This window comes from Watersipora subatra, chromosome 11, assembly GCF_963576615.1.
Source record: "Watersipora subatra chromosome 11, tzWatSuba1.1, whole genome shotgun sequence".
Lineage (NCBI taxonomy): Eukaryota > Metazoa > Bryozoa > Gymnolaemata > Cheilostomatida > Watersiporidae > Watersipora > Watersipora subatra.
The window spans coordinates 4,549,409-4,572,349 of record NC_088718.1 but is presented as its reverse complement, the minus strand read 5'-3'; the positions used below and the strand labels follow the sequence as shown (position 1 = coordinate 4,572,349).

Genomic DNA, 22,941 nt, shown 5'->3' with positions numbered 1-22,941 from the left:
TACCACCCAAGCAGCTACTATATTTGACATTTGTTTTTGACAATGGCGTTTATGTCAACCTGACACTCATATAAAATATGACGCTTGCATTAACCTGCTATTCATGTCACAATAACACCTGTTCTGAGTATTCTTTCATGAACCTGATACGTGTAGCACTTTTACACCAATGCCACCCGGACACCAATACCATCCTACCTATGCCAACCTGACACTGATAGCACTCAGACGCTATAGTGACACCTATGCCGGTGACAACAGTGTCAAATTGAGAAGTGCAACTTGAACTAAACTGTTTGGCTTCAATTCTGACTAGCGTGTTGATTCATAACTCTATTGTGTTGGAGTTACTTATTCTCTTTGGAAGTTGAACCAGATTTCACTGTCAAATGGATGGACGATACTACAATCAGATTATTCTAATGTTATACTTCAACAAATATTCTAGTAGGCACTTTATGATCAGTTTCAACTCTGCCATTGATAAAAACATGTCTGTATATATATATATATATCTATATATATATTTCTCAGTCTGTCCGTGTGTCGGTAATCCGGCTATAGATCATAAAATCTTGGTTTCCTGCATTCTGATGGATTTGAACTCTCAACAATATTTTAATCGATGAGCGTTTAATCCTGATGTTCTACCACTGAGCTAGAACACCATAGGGATTAGATAAGTTTTCATATAAAGTATACAGCACGCACGTGCTAATTACTTTAGCCTTAGGTTTTCACCAAAGGTTTTGAGATTTGTTTGCCTCGGAGCTTGAACATAAATTCAGTTCTCGACTAAACTGAAGCATGCGCATTGCAATTAGCAACGCTCCGGAAATGCTTTGAAATGGATAAGCATTTTACGCTTCATAAATTCTTTACAAAAAGGGAGAAACCATGTGTTACGACGTCTCCTCTACCGAAGAAATTTGCTAGGTGGTTAACCCTTCCGATCGAGTTACCCTAAATTGTTTTGGAGGATGAGTCTCCTGTAAAGATGTAAAGTAAACAGGCCATTGCTATTTATATTTTCTTTTTTCTCCAATTTTTGATGTAACTATCTGTTGTATTTCTTTGCTATTTCATTATCTATTTTTGCAATTTTTAGTATTGTATTTTAACCTTTAATGCTTTAGATGTTGTAAAAGCCAAACGTACCAAATGTTTAATTTTGCTTTCTTTTTCCGTCGTCATAAATATAAAACATTTTATTAAAATTAAACACGATCTATATACATGTATATATCCATTTCAATTAATAGTATGCAGTATACAATACAGCTTATGGTTTAAAATGTTGAAAACATACTTTACCGAAGTAGAGATCTGAATTTACCTAAGTTTTTCTTATCTTGGAATGGATTAAAATCTACATAATTTTATTTTAATGGGGAAAATTTTTTCGGATCTCGAAAAACTCAGTTAGCAACGCTAGAACAACCTAACACATAACCTAACCTAACCTAACGGGTAACACATAACGACCTTTTGGAACTAAAAGTTACTAAAAGCTATATGTCGCTGAAAGTTATGAACTTTTAAATTTAGTGGTTCGAAACCATTTACAGTTTTTTTATTTATTTTTAATTTAGTTTTCCTGCGCAAAACATTTTCCTCATGATATGAAGTTTGAAAGGTACAGTTGTTAAGTAAAGATGTAAAGTTGAAGATGTAAAGTAAACAGGCCTTATAAATTCAGCATTACTATGAGTGCAATGGGAGGTCATTCACGAAATAGTTCTATTTCATAGCCATTAACAACAGTATTAGCCGTAGCTAAGTGTTTTATAGGGAAGATAACTCCATCTCTGATTTATTAAAAAGCTTGTTATTTACTTGTGTTTCACTTTATCGACTTCATTTGACATGCTACTAGCGTGTAATAGGAAATTACCATGAAATATCCTAAAGCAACCTACGAAACATTCTATGAAGGTACCTCCAAGTTTCTCTAAAACATCAATAAAATGATTTACATATATTCTCTAAAAACCAAACTCTATAAATTCAGCATTCTATGAGTGCAATGAAATGCCATTCACAAAATAGTTTCAGATCCTAACTAACAATAACAACGACAACAACGACAACAACGACAACAACGACAACAACAACAACAGTATATATTAGTTGAAGGGCAGCATTGCATTGGGAAGATAACTCCATCAGTGACTTCATTTGACATGCTACTAACATACAATAAAAAGTTACCATGAAATAATCTGAAGCAATCTATGAAACATTCTATAAAAGTATGACAAGTTTTTCAGGCTGATAAATTTATACAGGCTGTTTATATTTCCTTTTTCACACGATTTTTGCTGCAACTATCTGTTGCATTTTTGACTGTTTCATTATCCATTTTGCAATTTTTAGTATTGTATTTTAACCTTTAATGCTTTGGATGTTTTAAAAGCCAAATGTACAAAATGTTTAATTTTGCTTTCTTTTTCCATCGTCATAAATATAAAACATTTTATTAAAATTAAACATGATCTATATATACCCGTTTCTATTTATAGTATGCAGTATACAGTACAGCTTATGGTGTAAAATGTTGAAAACATACTTTACCGAAGTATATCTCCGAATTTACTCAAGTTTTTCTCATCTTGAAACGGATTAAAATCTACATATATTTATTTTAATGGGAAAAATTGTTTCAGATCTCTAAAAACTCGGTTAGCAATGCTAGAACAGTTCTGCTAAAATAGGTTGAACTGTACGTTATTAAAAGCTATACGTCGCTGAAAGTTATGAACTTTTAACTTCAGAGTGGCTTGATAACCTTTTCCTCATGATATGAAGTTTGAAAGTTACATTTGTTTGAAAATTTGAAAACCTTTACAGTTGTTTTTATTTTGTTAAATTTTATTCATTTTGTTAATTATTGTTTGTTTTAATAGCGATATAGTATAGTAACAAGCGCTATTAAAGCACTATATAAGCTATTAAGTGTTATATAAACTTTGTATAACCCTTGAAGTTTACAATATAAGTTTTTAAAGTTTGTTACGTTATAGTTTTTATTGCAACTTGCATTTTTAATTTTAATTTGAGTTTAATATCTTTTTGAAGTTTAACCATTGTTCATTGTCCTATCACTGTTACCTATTATTACTTAGTTAGTTTCCAACTTTTATTATTAATTCAACCATTTTTGGCAGACATTGTTCTAATAAAATTTCAACCACAAAATACTACCATATTCTGTCATATTTTTTTATTAATCTGTTAAATACATGTATTCTCAGGAGTTACACATTGTCTAATACCTCCAAAGAAAAGAACCTGTTCTGCACAAAATCATTCCCTCATGATATAAAGTTTGAAAGTTGCAGCTGTTTGACAAAGTTTGAAAACTTTTACAGTTGTTTTTATTTTCTCGCCTAATTTATTTCAACTACAGACAACACTTCTCTCATGGTATGTAGTTTGAAAGCTAGAATGGTAAATGTTATTATATGTTAAGGACAAATCAATTTTTGTCCAAAGACTTTTTTATTACCCAGGCAACGCCGGGTGGTACAGCTAGTATACATATATATATATACTGTAGTAAATTGGCATGAAAATTACGAAAAAGACTTTCCGCCACTAAAGCGAAAGAACAACTCGTTATCAGATAGTGGTGGCCCTGAAAAGGGCTAGAAGAGTGTGAGCACAGGCTATAGCTCTATGTGCACTGGCGAGTCCAGCAGCCCTAGAGGATCCGTGTCACTGAAGCACGGGGAAGCCGCTGGAGGTGGCATTTTGGGGCGAGTCACAACGGACTCCACAGATTGGCGAGGTGTAGGAGCCTGGCCCCGTGACGGTCGCCATCTGGGTCTCTTGGACTCCCTGGAGTGAGGTCTGTAGGCTTGCACTGGGCGAGGCTCGGGTCGCCGTTTGTAGGGGCGCAGAGCCCAGCTATCCCTCCCTTCGGTTTGGGTGCCGACAGACCTCCGATGGAAGGAGTCTTTATGTGCGGCTAGTTTTTCACGCTGGTCAAAGTAACAGTCACAAAGAGTGCACCTGTGTACATGCATGCGTTCATGCCGGCGGAGTGCGCGTGGCTTGTCGGTAGAGAAGTTGCAGTGCTTGCAATTGAGTGCCATGTTGGATGGTGCCTAACAGTGATTAACCTGGGCTTATATATATAATCGAATAATCTAGATTGTGACGTAAGCCAACGGTTACCAGCACCCAAAGCGCTCGCTAGGATGAGAACAGGCTAGACTACGCCCGCTAGATGGACTATAAGGCAACCGCTTTCTTTGACTCCCAAGCAGAAAATTGCCTAAAAGTAGAGAAAGAAAATTTGTTGATTGTTTGTTGTATTACTAATTCTTTTTCTATATTAACTAAGGCATTACAAAAATGTTGCCAAATTTTTATGTCTTGTATTTACTTGTAAATAGCATTTGTTCTTGTAAAAATTTGCTGCCTTTTTGACCTACAAATTCCAACTGTCTGTATCCACCAATGATATGCTGTGTTTGGATCTGCTAGCTTATATAAACAGTTGCTTGTGCATTTGAAGAGCAGTGTAGATTTGGCTAGCTTGGTGTGGCATACTAAAACATTATAATAAAATTATTCAAGTACAACACACCTTCTTTTGTATCTTAGACAGCTTAGCTTAATAGTGGGGCTGGTATATACATAGTCTGCTATCGGCTATAGTATATTGAGTCTGTGTTATCGGCTCTTTTCTGGAGGTGCGCTGGCATATACATAGTCTGCTATCGGCTATAGTATATAGAGTCTGTATTATCGGCTCTTGTTGGAGTTGCGGTGGTATATGTACAGTCTGCTATCGGCTGTACTATATAGAGTCTGTATTATCGGCTCTTGTTGGAGTTGCGCTGGTATATATACAGTCTGCTATCGGCTGTACTATATAGCGTCTGTATTATCGGCTCTTGTTGGAGATGCGCTGGTATATATACGTAGTCTGCTATCGGCTATAGTGTATAGTCTGTATTATCGGCTCTTGCTGGAATTGCGCTGATATATATATAGTCTGCTATCGGCTGTACTATATAGAGTCTGTATTATCGGCTCTTGCTGGAATTGCGCTGATATATATATACAGTCTGCTATCGGCTGTAATATATAGAGTCAGATTGACCGGCTCTTGTTAGGGGTGGCGTTGTAATATCCACAGTCTGCTATCGGCTGTGTGATAGCGAGTTGGTATTGACAGCTTTTACGCTGGTAGTGCCGGTAATATAGTTAAACTGACGGGGCCTAAGCTACCATATTCAAGCCTCAGCTCCTGCTAGGCCTGGTTCGGGGGTTGCCCTGATTTTACTTTAATACATATATATACATACATACATATATATATACATACATATATATACATACATATATATATATATATACATATATATGCATGTACACAGTATTGCTAGAAGAGCTAGTTTCATGAAGAATAATAAAAACGCACTCAATGTTGTGCTATGAATTATGAGTGATTCATACATAACATCATGTCTAATATAGAGAGTAGTTAGCTGCTGGTAACTACACATTTGTTTCAAGCAAACCAAGGTCTGCTCTTATCAGATGGTAACTACAGAAACCTTTTTGAAGAGGCTAGTTGTTGACTAATTCATGATCTACAGTAGATTCTTCCACAGTTAAAATTACCTACTAAACACGAGAATTTCGGATTGTTGTGGATTCAAATTATAAATATATTTCAATTTGATAATCATTGTCAACATCAGCAAGCTCGTGGGATGATACAAAATTCTTCCAATGGAAAATTACGTATTCACTAAATATGAGTACTGTGGGTTATCATGGATTTATGTATGGATTGCACAATTTTCTGATTAAACAGAATATAAAAATATATATTGTCAACATAAGCATAGTTCATACAGATGAATTTAATTCTTGTAAGAATGTTCCATTCACTTGGGTTGGTGTGGCTTCCGACCGAGTAACATGTGCACTTCAAGATAATACGTAAATTGACTGGACATGTCAGTGGTTTCCAGCGCATTCAACAATCTGCAACGATATTAAAATATCACAGTCGAACTTTTAGGAGAAATATAATCTGTTCAAACTCTTGATATTATTTTGAAACCTATATTGAATATATATTTTCCACCTGAACTCATACAAAACACCATCCAGCGTATACTAATATAAAATAGATTTCCCTAACTTATTATATACAGCAAAAGATATGCACAAAGAAGAAAACATGTTTGACCATTGTGCGAGTCAACACTTGAAGGTGTCATGTACACTTTTTTCGGTAAAAACTCAGTGAAAAAATAAATTTTATTTCGTGTATAGGGCTATAAATTTCGAGTTTACATGCAGCCAGATCTTATACCACAACTAATAAAACTGCCATGATTAATAGCCTTAATAAGAAACAAAATTTCATTTGGATGTATTTATAGACACAACACGTATTTTGGAGCTGTTATCCTCTGACCTTGAACTATGACCTTTTCCAACCACCATTATCATGCACTTAGCTAACTTCTCACAAACTTCCATAATGCTAAATCATATGAAGCATGGAATATGGATAATAAGAAGCTTCATAACATCACAACACTCAATCTTTCCAAAATTTGAAAATTTCCCTTTACGTAAAGACCATTTGAGTAAGCCTCTATGAAATAAACTTGTGAAGCCTGACAGCTAATGGAAAACTCAGCTACCAAGCTACGTTTGAGAACCCCCAGTTCTCAAACTTTGCTGAATTCATGTATGAAGATTTTGAATCAGTTAAAAATCACTCCTAAAAATAAAACCATCATAAAAAATAATATATAAATTGCGTAATGATTCTTCATGGGCTTGTAAAATGATTTCTGTTAATCATGCAGGAATGTATCGTTGTGAATGCAGTATGACCATACATGTTTCCCTTTTTTCAAAGATTTGTACCAAAGACAATCTGAATGGCAGCAAAATAATATGAAAGAATCGCATTGTTGTTCTTTTTATACATGCTGACTGAAAAATCACCAGCGATTAAACTAAAAATCTTTTAATGGACGCTGATAAAGAATATGAAACCATAATAACCTGGATGTAGCATCCTCCATCCACTGTTTAGTCAAATCAGGCTCTGCCTCTTCCATCCTTCGAAATTGTGACAAAGTTTTACAAAATTTTATATAATCTTCAACAGTGTTTGTAATAGGATGAGGAATGTTGTCTATCCTGAAACAAGTCAACATGTTTGTACCACACTTGCTACAATCACGACACAAAACTATAAACTTGTAAGACAAACTTGTCTCATCTTTCCATTAATGTACAATAAAGGTGGAGTCTACTAAACTAAAAAGCTGTGACTGTTTGACTGTTGTATTTTAGACCTATACAATTTTTTCTTAGCAGCATAGACTTCGCTGTGTTAAAAAAGACAAAATCAATTTAAATTGACATTGGAGGTGTGGGCTTCCCTTAAATTAAATTGGTACATATATATTTTCTATCATTTTAGTTTTATTGTAATTTCTACTATAATCTTTACTTTTACTTAGAAAATTGTAATATTTTCAAACATTTCAGACGTTGTATGGTAGAAATTATTTTCAGATAAATATTTGCCAAAGTTCTTTTTGTCGTCTAATACAAAATTCCTATGTGTCAATGGTCATAAGTCAAAGTTCAATTGTATAATAAAATATAATAAAAATAAATTTAAACGATAAACCTACCATGATGCAACTCAAACCAACCATAAAAAATTTGGACTCGGTCTAAACTACTACAGCAAATGCTGCCAACTATGGTAGCATGACACTAATATGAACAATCCATCAATGTTCAGTTACCTTTCAAACAAGACGGTAATATTTACCAGAGCTAATAACATGGTAAGGTAGAATGTCAATCAATGTGTTACAGTTCTGGACTCGCATATACAGCGGAGTCTCTATTTATGAAATTATTTTAATTTCAGAAGCCATTTTATAGGTAGAAAATTTCCAAAATGGAAAACATTTTACTATATGAATGCCCTAATCTATTCCAAGCCCCCACAAAACTCGGTCATATTTGTATAAATAAATCGACATACGATATATAAATCTCAGTCTGTGTGTTATGTGGATGCCCAGCAATAGCGATTAAAATCTAGCAACAAAAAATCCGCATCACACTGGATTATAACTTCGAACCATCAGTTCACAAGGCAACAATCTGCCTATTAAGCTACACAGGATACAATGGAATCATTGGACAGATAGTCATTACATGGTTTAGAATACACATAACGATGCTGTGTTACTAGTTAACTCATATTAGCCAATGGCTACCTAAGTACCTGCCACTGTTTATAAGCTGTTTTTTTATTACCCGCGCAATGCCGGGCATTCATTAATTATAAATACATTTAATGGTTAAACGTATTAAATACGTGTTAGAATTATATTACTAAATAATAAATAGAAAAAGTACACATGAAAAAAAGAAAAAAAACTGGAGAAATAATGAATAAAAACTACAAACGGTATGTTGGTTTGTATATCTTTGGCCGTCGGAACGAGGCAAAGCAAATACCGCGGAAGTAGGAGGATGGCGGTCAGACGATGTGAATGTTGTGCTGTTTTCGTGGTTTTGTTTTGCTCAGAATAAATGTTTTAAGCATGCAAGTATGTACAAGGTACAAAATGAGCACATTCACTAACAAACCATACATGGTAAATTCAAAGTGAATACACACATAATATTGAAATTTCTTTTCCATTTGGCTTTTCAAACAAAGAAGCGAATGGGCCAAGCTATGAAAGGCTTTTTAGTCTGTCATATCTAGAAACATCTTTCGAAAGTCGAAGAATTATGTCTACGAAAAGATGTTTCACAACTTGAAAATTGTGCAAGTAGTCATTACTAAGTAGTGGTTCCATTGTATTGCATTACTGTGTTAATTTGTTGATTTTTCTATTCATATATGACTTCAATGTTAGACAGTGAAAAAACTACGGGGTCAATCCATTGAAAACAATTGAAATAATGTTTAGTCACCTCGTTTTATCACTATAAGGAATTTGAAAGCATTCATCTGTGTAACGGCGTCTCACCATGTCATTGCCAGGGACAAAAAAGCCTCTCTCCACAGGTCTCTCCGCTATCTGTAAAGAGTTAGCAGGCTGAATAGTACATGATACTTGAAGGTTCAAAACAGTGATTCATACAGATTTTATTATAAAAAGAAATCCGGCTAAGCATATTTTAACCTTGAGATGCTTAGGTAATCAACCAAGTATAAACTATAACCTTATGCAAATACGAAATCGTAAACGAAAAAAAAATTTAGGCTGAGTTAGCTAAAAAAAACGAATAATAATAAATAACATAATAAAAAAGCTATCAGTAAGGTTACAAAACCAGTAAGATTACATGGCTTTGACAGTTTTATTAATAAAACGATAACAATATTACACAACAACACTATTAATAGATGTATTTTATAACACTTCTTGACAGTATAAAGTTAACATCTCTTTAGTTTAACTCTGACTTGTTATTGTTGGGATTTAATTTGACAATTCTTCAGAATTTTGCATGCAGCCGATTAGTAAATGTTCAGAGTTATTTTCAAATATTGTATTTGATGGCCTATAAGACACATTTTTGCATAGGACACACTTTCAATTTCAGAAGGACTTTGAGGGAAAAAATTTATGGATTTTTACATTATTATATTCTAGTAGGTTATCACAGAAACATAAAATTTAGCTACTCACTTCAGACGATTATGGAAACTATTTCTGGAAGGAGAAAATGCAATTTATACAAAAACTTTACGAAAAAAAAGTAACAAAACATAAGACATAATACGTGAATAGAACCAGAAAACTAGGTCATCAAATATTACTCGTCTGTATGTCCGAAAAATCCGTCGTAACCATAACGCTGTAATTGGCCATCTTTATCATCATACTCTTGAAATAACCCTCCTGTGGCATCTTCTGTTCCATCAAGAGTATTGCCGAGACTATATTTCCTAAAAGATTTCCCAACAATTTCAGGTCTGACATTATCCCAAACTTGTTTTACACTTTCACCAACTTCCGCAATGCTCGGTCTTTTCATCCTTCCTGTTGGTGTGAGATCGTGGTTTGGCATTGTCAACCGATCATTCCAAAGCTCCTTCATGCTTTGCTTAAATGATCTATTTAGGGATACCTCTAAAGGTTGTAGTTGACCTGTTTACTCACCAGGAATGACTGCTATACCAGTCCATACTTTCACCACTTTCCTTTCGTGGTGATCCATAATAATCTACCCGGATGTCTTGCCCATACATTTCATAACCACATTTTCAGCTTATCTTCATCTATTCTTTAGGACGACAATGAACACTTTTTGGTACTTTTTCTGTAGGGAAAGTTTTCCTTTTAAAAATGTAAAAAAGAGGCAGTTTTGTTTCATCGGTGCAACATGAAAGAACAATCGTATGCCTCTTTTCATGACCTGTTGTTTTCGATGCAAGTCTTTGCTCCCTTCTCGCTCAGCTGACATCTATTGACATTTTCACGTAGAACTTTGGCCAAAATTCTCATCGTGTACATAAAACATGGGGGGATTTTTAACGCCATCTTTGATAAAAAAGTGTATATTATAGACCATCAAATACAGTACTTCTAAAGCAATATACAGTACTTATATAAGCAATTATAATGTGAGAAAAATGGTATAAAATCTGTCTGTACAAATAATTTAACTGTCATTGTTGTTAACAATACCTCCTTGAGTATAGGATCAATTTCAGCAGATTTAGGATGGTTCGAGGTTTGAGCTGCACCTGCATAGCTGTATAGAGCAACAACCCCTCCAGGAGTTAAAACTCTGTCAGCTTCTTTATAAAACTTCGCTAAATCCATCCAGTGGGCTGCAGCTGCTACTTGAAGTAATGATACCGTCTCATTTTCGACAGGAAGTGCTTCCCCTGCTGACACCCTATTAGCAAAAATCCAGGAATGAAAATGTCAAAGGCTGTTTTTCCCTAAAGCAAATCTATAGTGTGACAATCTCTTGCCTAAATTGTATATCATCAATAGTTGCATGCATAGAAAGCATGTTAACAAAATGTAAAAAGGAATATTTTGACAAAACGTAGCATTCCAGGTATACACCTTGGAAGTTCCTGGTTATTATAGAGAATGTTTTGCATCTTTGATAAATGATTATACACAAGAGAAACAGTTTCCTCATCTTCCAAAATCATAAAGTAATATATCATGGGTTAAAATCCAAGTCAAACAGGCAACATGCAAGTAAAGGAAGTATGGGTAAGTACAAAAGGTAAGTATCAGTGTCATTCTTTCGGTACCACTTAGGGAAACTATTACATCAAACTCAAGAGTTTTGATACTGAATAGTGCATCTTTGAATCTCAATCCGGCATTACAGACATATCTAGCAAAAGTATATAGGCCTATAACATGTTGAATTATACCAGTTGTCAAGCCACTTTCAACCTAATATATATGTTAACCACTTACTTAAAGTCAACATTCTCTGGATGTTTGCTTTTCTTTGCCTCTGATATCTGTTCTTTACTGATATCTATGCCCAATACTGAGTCAAAGTATTTCGCTAGTGGAACTGTAGATTGATGCCCAGTACCACAGCCAACATCAACAGCGAAAGGAAATTTGTTGACTTCATTTGTCGCCTACAGCAAATTAATATATGAAAGTTGACAACATAAACTTATAACATAATGAGTAATTGTTTAGCTGCATTGATTATTTATTTAATATCAGTCGCGCCAGTAACTTTATAAGTATTTATACATAACAGCTGTTGGAGTTGTCTTTTCATTAAAGTTTAAAATATTGTGTGTTCTATATTAACATCAATTACATAACACACTGCTTAGCAAGCTACAGGAAAGTTTTTAGGGAAAATGCATCAATACAATGATGCACATGGGGAGCTCAACATGCAATGACCTTGATGCTGAACTACATGAGCTTTATAGAAACAAGATCACTATTTGGGGAAGCTTAATGATATGTTTTAATATGTATAAACAGTTCACTTCTGTCTGAATCAGGCAGTTTATTGTTGTATTATAGGATTTGTTAGGCTCAGGCTATATTGGTGTCTGAGCTCAAGGCAGTACAGGTGGTCTTGGTAATTACGGTGAGTGGATAAAGCTAGTGGGTAAAGCTAGTAGATTAGGTAGTATAAGGCAGTATGGGGGAGGATATAAGGAAGTGTAATGAAAGACGGACGCTCTTCTTGGTCTTCATCGCTTCAATTTCATGCAAGTACATATACTTATACAACATTTATAGCTTCAGTTGGTTCTGTACACACATTTCAAATGCAAAGATCCTTACATTCAGTTAAATAGTAAACTTGTTTGGTGAAAAATAAAGTCACCGATTGTCATGTCGCCAAAAATTTGTTTAGGAAAACCTGCTAAAATGTTTGAAACATGTCTGATATAAAAAGATGAAAAGAGGTTATGAAAAAATAATAACCGAACAGTACCCCGGCAAACACGTAGTTTGTTTAAATATTGCGAGTACGGATAGGTCTATTGCTAAAGTTGCTCACTAGATGATGCCGTTGGGCAAAGGTAAATAAAGATATTTCCAATCAAACTTACACCATTCTTTAAAAAATTGATGCATGATGCAAAAACAGAATCAGGATACGAAGGTCGGTATATAGCGTAATTTTGAGCGCCCTGTTTGTCTGCGAAGTATCGGGTACCCATGGCAGTATGGCTCTTTCAAACCGGCTCGTCCGTACACAATGGTCGACGTTTTGGACCATTTACATGCTGGTCAGATATAAAAAAGATAACGATTTGTGAGTTTCTAGCCGCAATTCCTAAATCGGTTGCGGAATGTACACAAAAATAAATTTTGGCGCCTACAATATAACTGAACGTTGACAAGGTCGTTTCTACGGAACTACAAAACTGCTAATGCTAGTTGTACCGCGTAGTTGTAGGAGGCTGTTGTTGTAAATGGTTTTTAGTATACTCTTGAATAGGGCTTGTACATTGATACTATTATTATTACAAACTATTACATATGTACTACATTGCAAAGCAGTTATTTTATATGACTACAGCAAGTTTTGGCTTGCCCATAAAACAGTTATACTTTTTCTTCTAATTACAATACAAATTAGAACCTGACTTTTCAGCAATTATTAGCCTAGCTACAAAACAGTTATATTTCTATTTAATACACGTTAGAACCTGACTTTTCAGCAATTATTAGCCTGGCTACAAAACAGTTATATTTCTATTAAATACATATTGGAACCTGACTTTTCAGCAAATATTAGCCTAGCTACAAAACAGTTATATTTCTATTAAATACATGTTAGAACCTGACTTTTCAGCAATTATTAGCCTAGCTACAAAACAGTTATATTTCTATTTAATACACGTTAGAACCTGACTTTTCAGCAAATATTAGCCCAGCTACAAAACAGTTATATTTCTATTAAATACATATTGGAACCTGACTTTTCAGCAAATATTAGCCCAGCTACAAAACAGTTATATTTCTATTAAATACATATTGGAACCTGACTTCTCAGCAAATATTAGCCTGGCTACAAAACAGTTATATTTCTATTTAATACACGTTAGAACCTGACTTTTCAGCAAATATTAGCCCAGCTACAAAACAGTTATATTTCTATTAAATACATATTGGAACCTGACTTCTCAGCAAATATTAGCCTAGCTACAAAACAGTTATATTTTTATTAAATACATGTTAGAACCTGACTTTTCAGCAAATATTAGCCTAGCTACAAAACAGTTATATTTTTATTAAATACATGTTAGAACCTGACTTTTCAGCAAATATTAGCCTAGCTACAAAACAGTTATATTTCTATTAAATACATGTTAAAACCTAACTTTTCAGCAAATATTAGCCTGGCTACAAAACAGTTATATTTCTATAAAATACATGTTAGAACCTGACTTTTCAGCAAATATTAGCCTAGCTACAAAACAGTTATATTTCTATTAAATACATGTTAAAACCTAACTTTTCAGCAAATATTAGCCTGGCTACAAAACAGTTATATTTCTATAAAATACATGTTAGAACCTGACTTTTCAGCAAATATTAGCCTAGCTACAAAACAGTTATATTTCTATTAAATACATGTTAAAACCTAACTTTTCAGCAATTATTAGCCTGGCTACAAAACAGTTATCTTATTTCAACTTCATGGACTTGAAGAGCAAGTATTAGACTGGCTACATAAAAGTTTTATGACATTATACAAACTAAAGCTTAGAGTTATGAGAAGGTATTATCATTGTATGTTGTATGTAAAAGTTATATACTATTTAGATTTACATAGCATTTCTCAACGAAATATAATATGTACCAAATAGAAAAACCATTGAAAAAGTTGAATACACCAAGTTGCAAAATTGTGTAAAGAAAAAGTATACACTGAGTACAGCTGAGTACACACTGCCTTGATGCATATTCCACTAATGCAAACAAACTGACTAGAAATACAGGATGGCTAAACTATATAAATGTATGCAACATAAAAGTTAATAAAACAGTAGTTACTACTGGATCAGGGCATCAAATAAAAGGTAATACACTATAATAGTCCAGTGTGAACAAACAATAAAATTTTGTTTTAAAACATATTGAAGATATGCCAGTTATCCGCATACATGTGTACATTGGAAAGCATAACAGGAAAGCATATGTTTAGCTATGCGTAATGGATTTTTCCATACCATAATATGCTGGAGATGGCCTACTATTGTCATCTTTTGGAGTCAACTTCTTACACCATGACTCGTAAGCTTCTAGTACAGCTGGACTCAGTCTAATAAGTTGCCGACTAATGACCGGATAGTCAGAGCTACTCTCTTTAAGATAATATAAAATGGTCTCATTTACCATCTGAATACCATAATATGTTCCAGATATATGCTCCTGTCGACAATGTTCGTAATCTTCGGCTGGAACTACATTAAATACACCATAACTAGTATGGTGTGTTTTATAGCGCTTCAGGTACTTGATTTTATAATACATAAGCTGAGCATCTAGTGAGACAGCAGAAAATTCCACAGGGTTTTCTGTAAGCTCCTTGCCATTCCAGTTGGTAGCTTCATGATCTTCTGTTGTCGTGAAACACTTCACTGCTCCAACTCTGGTGGATTCTTCCTTGGCTATTACACAAATAAATAAATAGAAAACATTACAGACTACTCCACAAAGTTTTGATCTAGTTAACCCTTTGCTTCCAAAATCCATAAAAGCCCGGAATACGAGCATTGTCTCAGCGTACGGATCTCGAAATAATTCGGCCTTCGATAGACCTTTTTTAAAATATATTATTTATTAAAAAAACAGCATTAAAATGAGTAATTTGATCAATTTCCGTCGGCTTTGTAATACTGTTTTGAGGTTATAAATAATACCTAATACGCATGTGCAAGCAATACACTTTGCAAAGATGTGTTCTTTTATGGAAATCTATTCATCATGAACACACGCGGTTGTTCAAGCTCTGCTAAAAAAGTTTGTTTAGAGAAAGACATCGACTGGTTTGGAAATGAAGAAAAGGATACCAGGTTGGAATAATGTGGGGTAGACGATGAAAGTGAAAAATAAGATCAACAGGGTGAATTGGATTGCAAAAGTGAGAGTGAAACGGCCGGCGATGAAACCGGGAGTATTTACGGATTTCAAAGAGGAGCTGACTTAAAACAAAAAAATTACATTTTGCTGACAGCTTGGCAGGAGTAAGTTCGAATTTTTAAACAGGTAAGTATTTTTAATATTTAAAGCTTTTTATAACATCGGCCATTATAAATGTTATATTTAACGAAACGAATAAACATGGCCTCCAAAAACATTGCGATGCTTCGGAGCCTGTTGATGGTAAAGATATTTGGCGAGTTATTTATTTAGTTTTGCATATAAGTATTTTTAAAAAGCCTACTCTGTTGTCTTACTGGTCCACAATCCTTTATTATCTACGCTGATTTTTAATAAAATTAAAAATAGAAAGAAAAATAGAAGCAAGTTTACTTTCTACTGTGCATTTTGCTGACAATTTTGAACAGCCTGCTAGCAATAGATTTTTCAAGTTAGAAGATCTTTTTGCCATGATATGCGACCGGTTATATTCTGTTTCACTGCCTGGTAAATTCATATCTATAGATGAAAGCTTGCTGGCTTGGAAAGGATGACTTGGACAACCAGTTTCTTTGCAAACTCTTGCAAACATATGACACTGTGCAGATGCTTATCATAAACCATTTTCACAGAGTTATTGCTTCCAAAAATGTATTTGTTATCGATGTTTTATGATAGAAAGGTGGCAACATTGACACATCACAATGTTGATAGAAATATTCACAGACGAATAACTTTGCAGGGACGATCTACAGGGAATAAATGGCTGCCTGTTGAGAAATTTCTAAGCTTTCAAATGCATATTCATTTATAGCTCTATTCCAATTTGCATGTACGTTATAGCGAAGTTTAGGCGACATTGTCAGGCCTCCATTTTTCGCTGGTCTTTTGGGTCACGCACTGAGAATTTCGAGTGGTGCTCCCGCAATGCATCGGAGCTCATAACTCCACTTTCAATGCTCTTTGACGACCAATTTTTTTTGCAAATTGTTGAGAACCTATGAATCCGTGCATGTATTATTTATACAACATTGCCAATTACCTTTATCAATTAGGAAAATACAATTGAAAATGGTGTATAAAAAAAATTAATAGCTTCAACAAATTGAGACTTTTGCTGGAAAGCATTTGCAAGCTATCTGCATAGAAAAATATCAGCTTGTAGAGAAATTTCTCAGCTTTCCTATGCATATTAATTTATGTAACTATCAGAATAGTGATGTAAGTTACTGCAGTTTTTATGCAGTCATGCCGAAGGCTCAAATCGCCCTAGTAATTGCCTCCGTACGGTGGTATTTTCCCGCCCGTAAGCGCCGTAGCCAAAGGGTTAAGAACATGCATTAGATATATATAAAGCAGGTAATGTCCATAGATACCAACACTATACTATTTAAAGATATCAGAATAGTATTCTCATGCTCTAGATTGGTGAACACAGTAAAATAATTTTTATGTATTATTATGATACAAATATAAAACTTGTTAGCCTGAATGTGACTTACATCTTCAACCTACCTGCTTCAATAGAGAGCTTGATATCCGCCAATGCTCGACCATCTTCCTAACATAAATAAAGACAACTGGTTAAAAATGAAATTCAATGCAGAAATGTTAAAAAGTTGTTAGTTCAGGTTGAGAAAATTAAACCAAATAAGTGAGGAAGTATCTTAACATCTATTTACATACAAGATATACAGATGTGCTAAATCTGCTGGGAATAGTTATTGTTTCACATACCTTTATACTTGCCAATAATTCTTTACGGTATGTGGAAGGATTTAAAGACATATCACCATCTTTTCTATTTTCTAGCTCAAACGATTCAACATATCGTTGCGCATGCTGAAAATATTAATAACATTATAAAAATGGAGATTCTTAGAATTATTCTTTAGTAAGTTTACAACAACAAAAATGTGCCGAATATCTAGAAAGTTCAAGATTATTGCATAACCCCCTACAAGGAATCACACTAATTTTGGTGAAAAAAAATTGTGGTTAACAGTGAAAATTGACAGAATAGGACTAGGTTCCTTAGTAATAGTTAATGTGTAGATAAATAATCCAACCAGACGTTTCCTACTAATAATTGTTGAAGTCTTGAGACCTCTACGAATGAGAGTGTCACTCACCTTGATAACATACAGTCCACAGCTTCACCTTGGTAACATACAGTCCACAGCTTACACAATCTTTCTGTTGCATAGCCGTCACAGCATGTTGTCACTATCTGTCACAGCATAATCAGCAAACCTCTCATCAACAGAAACAAGCTTCCTGTAAATATTGTTGCTAACAGTGAGCTTTTGGATTAAACCATTTATGCTAGAATGCAAAGGCAATAACTGTTGCTTTTTGTAAGATTTACCGACAAACCTAGTGAAGAATTTCATGCTCACCTTTTTTCAATGGTCTGTTGTCCTTTGTAAGAAAGAGAGTCCATTGAATGAATTTTTCAAAGTTTCCTATCTACCAGCTGCAAACAGAGTACCGTATACAACTTGTATATAAAGCTATGCAAGCTAATGCAAGTTGCATGTTATAGATACACGCAGAGCAAGTATTTCCGTGTCTACAAAACAGTTACCTTATTCAAGTTACATGCTATATAAAAGATGTGCTGTTTTAAATTTTTAAAACAATTATAATAACTATGCACAGCCATGCAACACTAATTGTTCTCAAAATTAATATCTTGACATAGTCTTTTAGTATAAAAGTGCAGCATAAGAATACTAACCATTAGGGAGTAATGACTTCGCTCAGAATCATGTCTTGGTACTATAATAATGTCAGCAGGCTGGTCTAATGCGTTAGTGAGACTATCATGGATCAGTAGAGCATGAAACTGAAAATAAACATTTGATAAAGATAAAAAAGTTAACGAATAATACAATATGGCAAAATCTTTTCTGCTCCGTTAAGCGTTGCATAATAAGTTTATAAAATATATATTTTGTTGATGTAGCAAAAATTATGATAAAATTAATCCCATGATGAACTTTTACCGCTGATTAAATGAAATAGAGATACTTTGACAGCATCACGTCACATCAACTTTAGATCACAACCTCAGAAAGACATACCTTGATTGTTGATTTCGACTTGGAAATCGCCAGTTCTATGCCAACATCTACCACCTAAAATAATTAAAATAAAATCTAAAACTTGATCCAATATTTCGAAGGAAAATTACAATTAGAAATTTAACAGACTGCACTAGAAGACACTGTTGCCACACAAACTGTCATCAAGAACATAGTTGCTTATAAAACATCTGTCTAGGATCTATTTTTAGCAGCGTAACATTTTATTAAGAACAGTAAACCTTTTTGGTATTTTTTCAATGTATTATGTTTTTATCACTCTTTTATATGTATACCTTATATTTCTAGTATCTAGAATAAATCTAGACATTTCCAGCACCAGCAAAACACCAGTAACCATTCTTTAATGCCAGTAATCATTCTTAATTTACAAGAAGAAGAGTTTTGACTGCAAGCGTGCAGCACGATGCTGGCCCACGATGCCGCTCGCATTAAAAATGCAAAAAAGAAACAAATATTGCCCGCTAGAGCAGGACGTTTAACACTGATGTCAAAGGTTTCTTTTAAAAACTATACAAAACTATTTTCTTACGTCAATGGTACTACTGATTACATATAATCGCCAACACAGCTACACAGTTTTCAAACCGAGTTAGGAACTGCGGTCTAGAAACTCACAAATCGTTATCTTTTTTATATCTGACCGTCATTGCTATGCAAACCGAAATAATAAAACATGGCGTCGCATAGGTCAAACGAGCGTTTTTACATTGACACGATTGATAATAAATGATTATATGAATTGGTACGTTCGAAGAGTACATTGGCAATGTAACAGACGCAGAATTATCTGATGAAAGGAACGGCTAAGATTTAGATGATTTTCCATGTTCAATTGATGCCGAAGATGATTATGAAGAAACAATTGCATGTTTAGAAAAGCAAGAGTTAAGACTGCTGTTAAATCTGATACCTGCCATGTACTAACAGATAGACATAAAATTGTGATAAGTAAACTTTAGTATAAACTTTCGGCAATGACTGCTTGTATTCGAATGAATTTCACATATCCACCAGTAAGCAAGATAATGAGCTAAACACACGGAAAATAATCCAACATTGAATTGTGAGACAATGTGGCTACAAGTGATAACAAAGACACAGAGATCAATTTAGTGCAAAGGCAACTGAGACAACAATACTATGTAATAATAATATATGAATACAATAGACTCACACAAAGCAGAATAAGAGGTAGGTTTAGCTGGCTAGCATAAACATGGTATGTACAACTTTACTATATCATGCAATGTACAAATATTTAGCCACAAAGTGAATAAAAAGTGACAGTACCATTGCAAATTTGGTAGCAGATTGCCACAGTTACAGCATCTACAAACTCCGAAGATGCCATTACAAGCATACTTCCAGATTCAAGCTACCTATTGTACTACTAGGACATTGAGAAATCGACATAAGGAAATCTCAGATAATCACCAGAAGATCGTAACTATAATTCAGATTATAACGACTTGTGTCACGCGATATCAAGGTTCGCATCTGGTACCAATATACACCAAACCTGGTATTATGATTAGAGATTACACATGTTGAGATCTCCGTTGACTGAAATCAACAAGAAGTACTTAGAAAGCCCCAGAACTACAAGATCCACAACCAAAGACCTGAAACATAGTTTTACTTCTAGACACTAAATGCTAATGCTAAATCAATACAAAAGGACGAGTATTCACTCATAATCTTCACTCTTTCAATACAGCTTCATCATGGCAGACAGACGTGTCAGCAGAGCAAACCTAAAAGTCGATTATCGAGAGTAAAAGATGGTGACTATATTATAAGTCTCAAACATTTACGTTTCTATTTTTATAATTTAGTCAAAAGGGATAACAATTATATGTTTATTGTTCTTAAAATAAACGTAAGGTTATGGGAAAACCGCTTGACATTCTTTACCTTAGGAATTTCATTTCCTTTGAAACCGTAGTTTTAAATTGCAGCATCTGGAAAGGTCAACTGTAAGATCTCAGTTATGTGTACATTAATCAACAAGATAAATTGATTAAAACAGTCAATAATCAAGATCAGACTTTACCTATGAGCTATTTGCCATAACTACTTGAAGCAGATCATCTGCATTCGATAATAAACTGAACCATTCCCAATCCGTTGTAGTGAAATGTCTAATTGTTACATTTTCTGGTGATTTACTATCAAATATAAACTGATGTGTTGATTTGATTCTTACAATTATTCTGTAGTCGGCAGGTATGAGCTCCAGTCATATGTGGGCATAAGGACTTTTCCATACTGTGAGTCAACGACTCCCAAATTAAGAGAAGAAGATCTCTCAATACATTCTTTGGTTTCATCCAATGACAAAACAAACTCTTTCCCGTATCTTCTTTTGAATATTCTCATAATGATATCAGGCCAAAACCTTGTGTGTTCCGCTATCATGAAATTTACCTCAACCATTTGACGAAAACCTTTAGCCACTCTTCAAAACAGGTGCATCAGCATGTAATTGTTTTTATTTGATCCTGCGCAATTATCTGCATGTACGAGCAGTAAATTTTTAGATTTGCAGACTGTTTTATTTCCCAGTAGTGATGTAGATACGATATTACACTGTTGCACCCTTTGCCTACGCTAACTCCCTCACCAACTAAGTAGTTTATCTGGCGCGATAGAGATTCATCTGTGAATCCAAATATTGCGCACTTTCTTGGTGTCTTGTAGTATACAGGTTTTAGCTGTAATAAGTTTGATGAATAATGCACCTGTTGTGCCATATCAATTGAAATGTGCATGCATTTTTCTGATTTAGATATGGCTACCATAATTCTGTAATATAATCTAGCCTGGGAGGCAACTGCCAGATGTGCTTCCTGTTTCTTCAGCACTGCTTCCTTTTCCTCATTGATTTGATTATAAACAGCCATTCAACCCTCTGTGCTATTTTAACTTGATATTAAATACAAATATTACAAATTAAATGTTATATGTTACCATATTCTTGTGCAATAACAAATCGAATTTTTAGTAACCAATAAATCTGGTTATCAACTTGTAGCTAATATTATTCATAGACATATAACAATTACAACTTTCTAATTCACATGTAAATATTTAGATCCAGCATAAATTTCTTTTCTAGAATCTAGATATTTGTGGAATTAGAGCTAAATTTAGCGGTGGTTGCTATAGCGATTCTAATTGTAAACAAATAATTAAGTCACTCAAACATCAAACGCAATGTTTACGGCTTTGTTTGTCAGCCATTTTAAAAAAATGTATGTAGACTTTCGACTATAAAATGAGTTATAACCAACATAGAAACAAACTTTTTTGTTAGGATATATGTAGATTTTTCTCTGTTTAGCTCAGCAACTATCTAAGTTTTAATAATTTCCTACTTTACCCCACTTTCTGAGATCATTACCCATTTGCTAACCAAACTAGCTCAAAATCTATACAACACAACCATGGCTACTACGAGAGTAAGGGCCTCTATTCCAAAGCTCGTAGTACACATTAAAGACTCCAGTCTGGATTATATGTAATGGCAGCTGTTTGCTTGGTCGCTTCCCTTTGGATGGCTCAAGACTGTTGTTGTGTGAATGAAAGAACTCACATGAAGTTGAAGTAAAGATGAAGAAAAAGCTACCTTTTGTTCAACTTCTTTTTATACTCCCCAATACTCCTAATACTACCTAATCCTTATATGACATTTAAATAACAATATCTGCTCTACTAGCGCTCTGCTAATACTAACACTATTTGAAAATTTTTCAAACAATTTATGATCATGCAACGCGTACCATCGGCAGGCAACCTTTGGTTCACATGAAAATACGTAAATTGATTGCATTTGGTTTTCATTTCGATAACATCAACTTTTCTACTGTTTTTATTAATGGAAAACTTCAAGAGCATTAGATTGTGATGGATAATTTCTTTTTATTATTGAATTAAAAAGAATAGTCAATCAAACATACCAAGTTGTGGTACGTTGAATGGTGTTCTCAAGAGTTTTAGAAAGAGTGTGCCTATCAAATAAAAATCAGTGTTTACTTGGCAGCGATACTAACATGGGATATTTTAGACTATACCTACCCTCATGTAGTCTGCAGTTTTTCTACGAAATAACTGCGAACAGTTAAGGAATTGACTTCATCACATCTCTTTTTTGCACGGGCAGATTTGGCGTGTGCAATCGCGAGAAGAAT

General features: G+C 34.2%; 2 protein-coding genes across 4 annotated transcripts; both read right to left on the bottom strand.

Annotated features, from left to right (window-relative positions):
* Window positions 1–5,653: 5,653 nt before the first annotated feature.
* Window positions 5,654–12,785, bottom strand: LOC137408188 (putative methyltransferase DDB_G0268948). 2 transcript variants are annotated; one of them, XM_068094593.1, is made up of 6 exons: window positions 12,599–12,785; window positions 11,481–11,653; window positions 10,722–10,935; window positions 8,998–9,104; window positions 7,048–7,185; window positions 5,654–6,006 (listed from the first exon to the last, which is right to left on the bottom strand). In XM_068094593.1, exons 1-6 carry the CDS (start codon window positions 12,707–12,709, stop codon window positions 5,907–5,909), a joined length of 843 nt encoding a protein of 280 aa, XP_067950694.1. In that variant the 5' UTR covers window positions 12,710–12,785; the 3' UTR covers window positions 5,654–5,906. The 2 variants fall into 2 exon arrangements, with proteins under 2 accessions (XP_067950694.1, XP_067950695.1); XM_068094594.1 differs by having other exon boundaries at window positions 7,048–7,104.
* Window positions 12,786–14,197: 1,412 nt separating this feature from the next.
* On the bottom strand, window positions 14,198–19,160 carry LOC137408474 (uncharacterized). Of its 2 annotated transcripts, XM_068095013.1 has the most exons (8): window positions 19,024–19,160; window positions 18,728–18,781; window positions 18,382–18,489; window positions 18,041–18,117; window positions 17,774–17,918; window positions 17,379–17,483; window positions 17,157–17,202; window positions 14,198–15,169 (listed from the first exon to the last, which is right to left on the bottom strand). In XM_068095013.1, exons 6-8 carry the CDS (start codon window positions 17,427–17,429, stop codon window positions 14,700–14,702), a joined length of 567 nt encoding a protein of 188 aa, XP_067951114.1. In that variant the 5' UTR covers window positions 17,430–17,483; window positions 17,774–17,918; window positions 18,041–18,117; window positions 18,382–18,489; window positions 18,728–18,781; window positions 19,024–19,160; the 3' UTR covers window positions 14,198–14,699. The 2 variants fall into 2 exon arrangements, with proteins under 2 accessions (XP_067951114.1, XP_067951115.1); XM_068095014.1 differs by lacking the exons at window positions 18,728–18,781; window positions 19,024–19,160 and having other exon boundaries at window positions 18,382–18,630.
* Window positions 19,161–22,941: the final 3,781 nt, after the last annotated feature.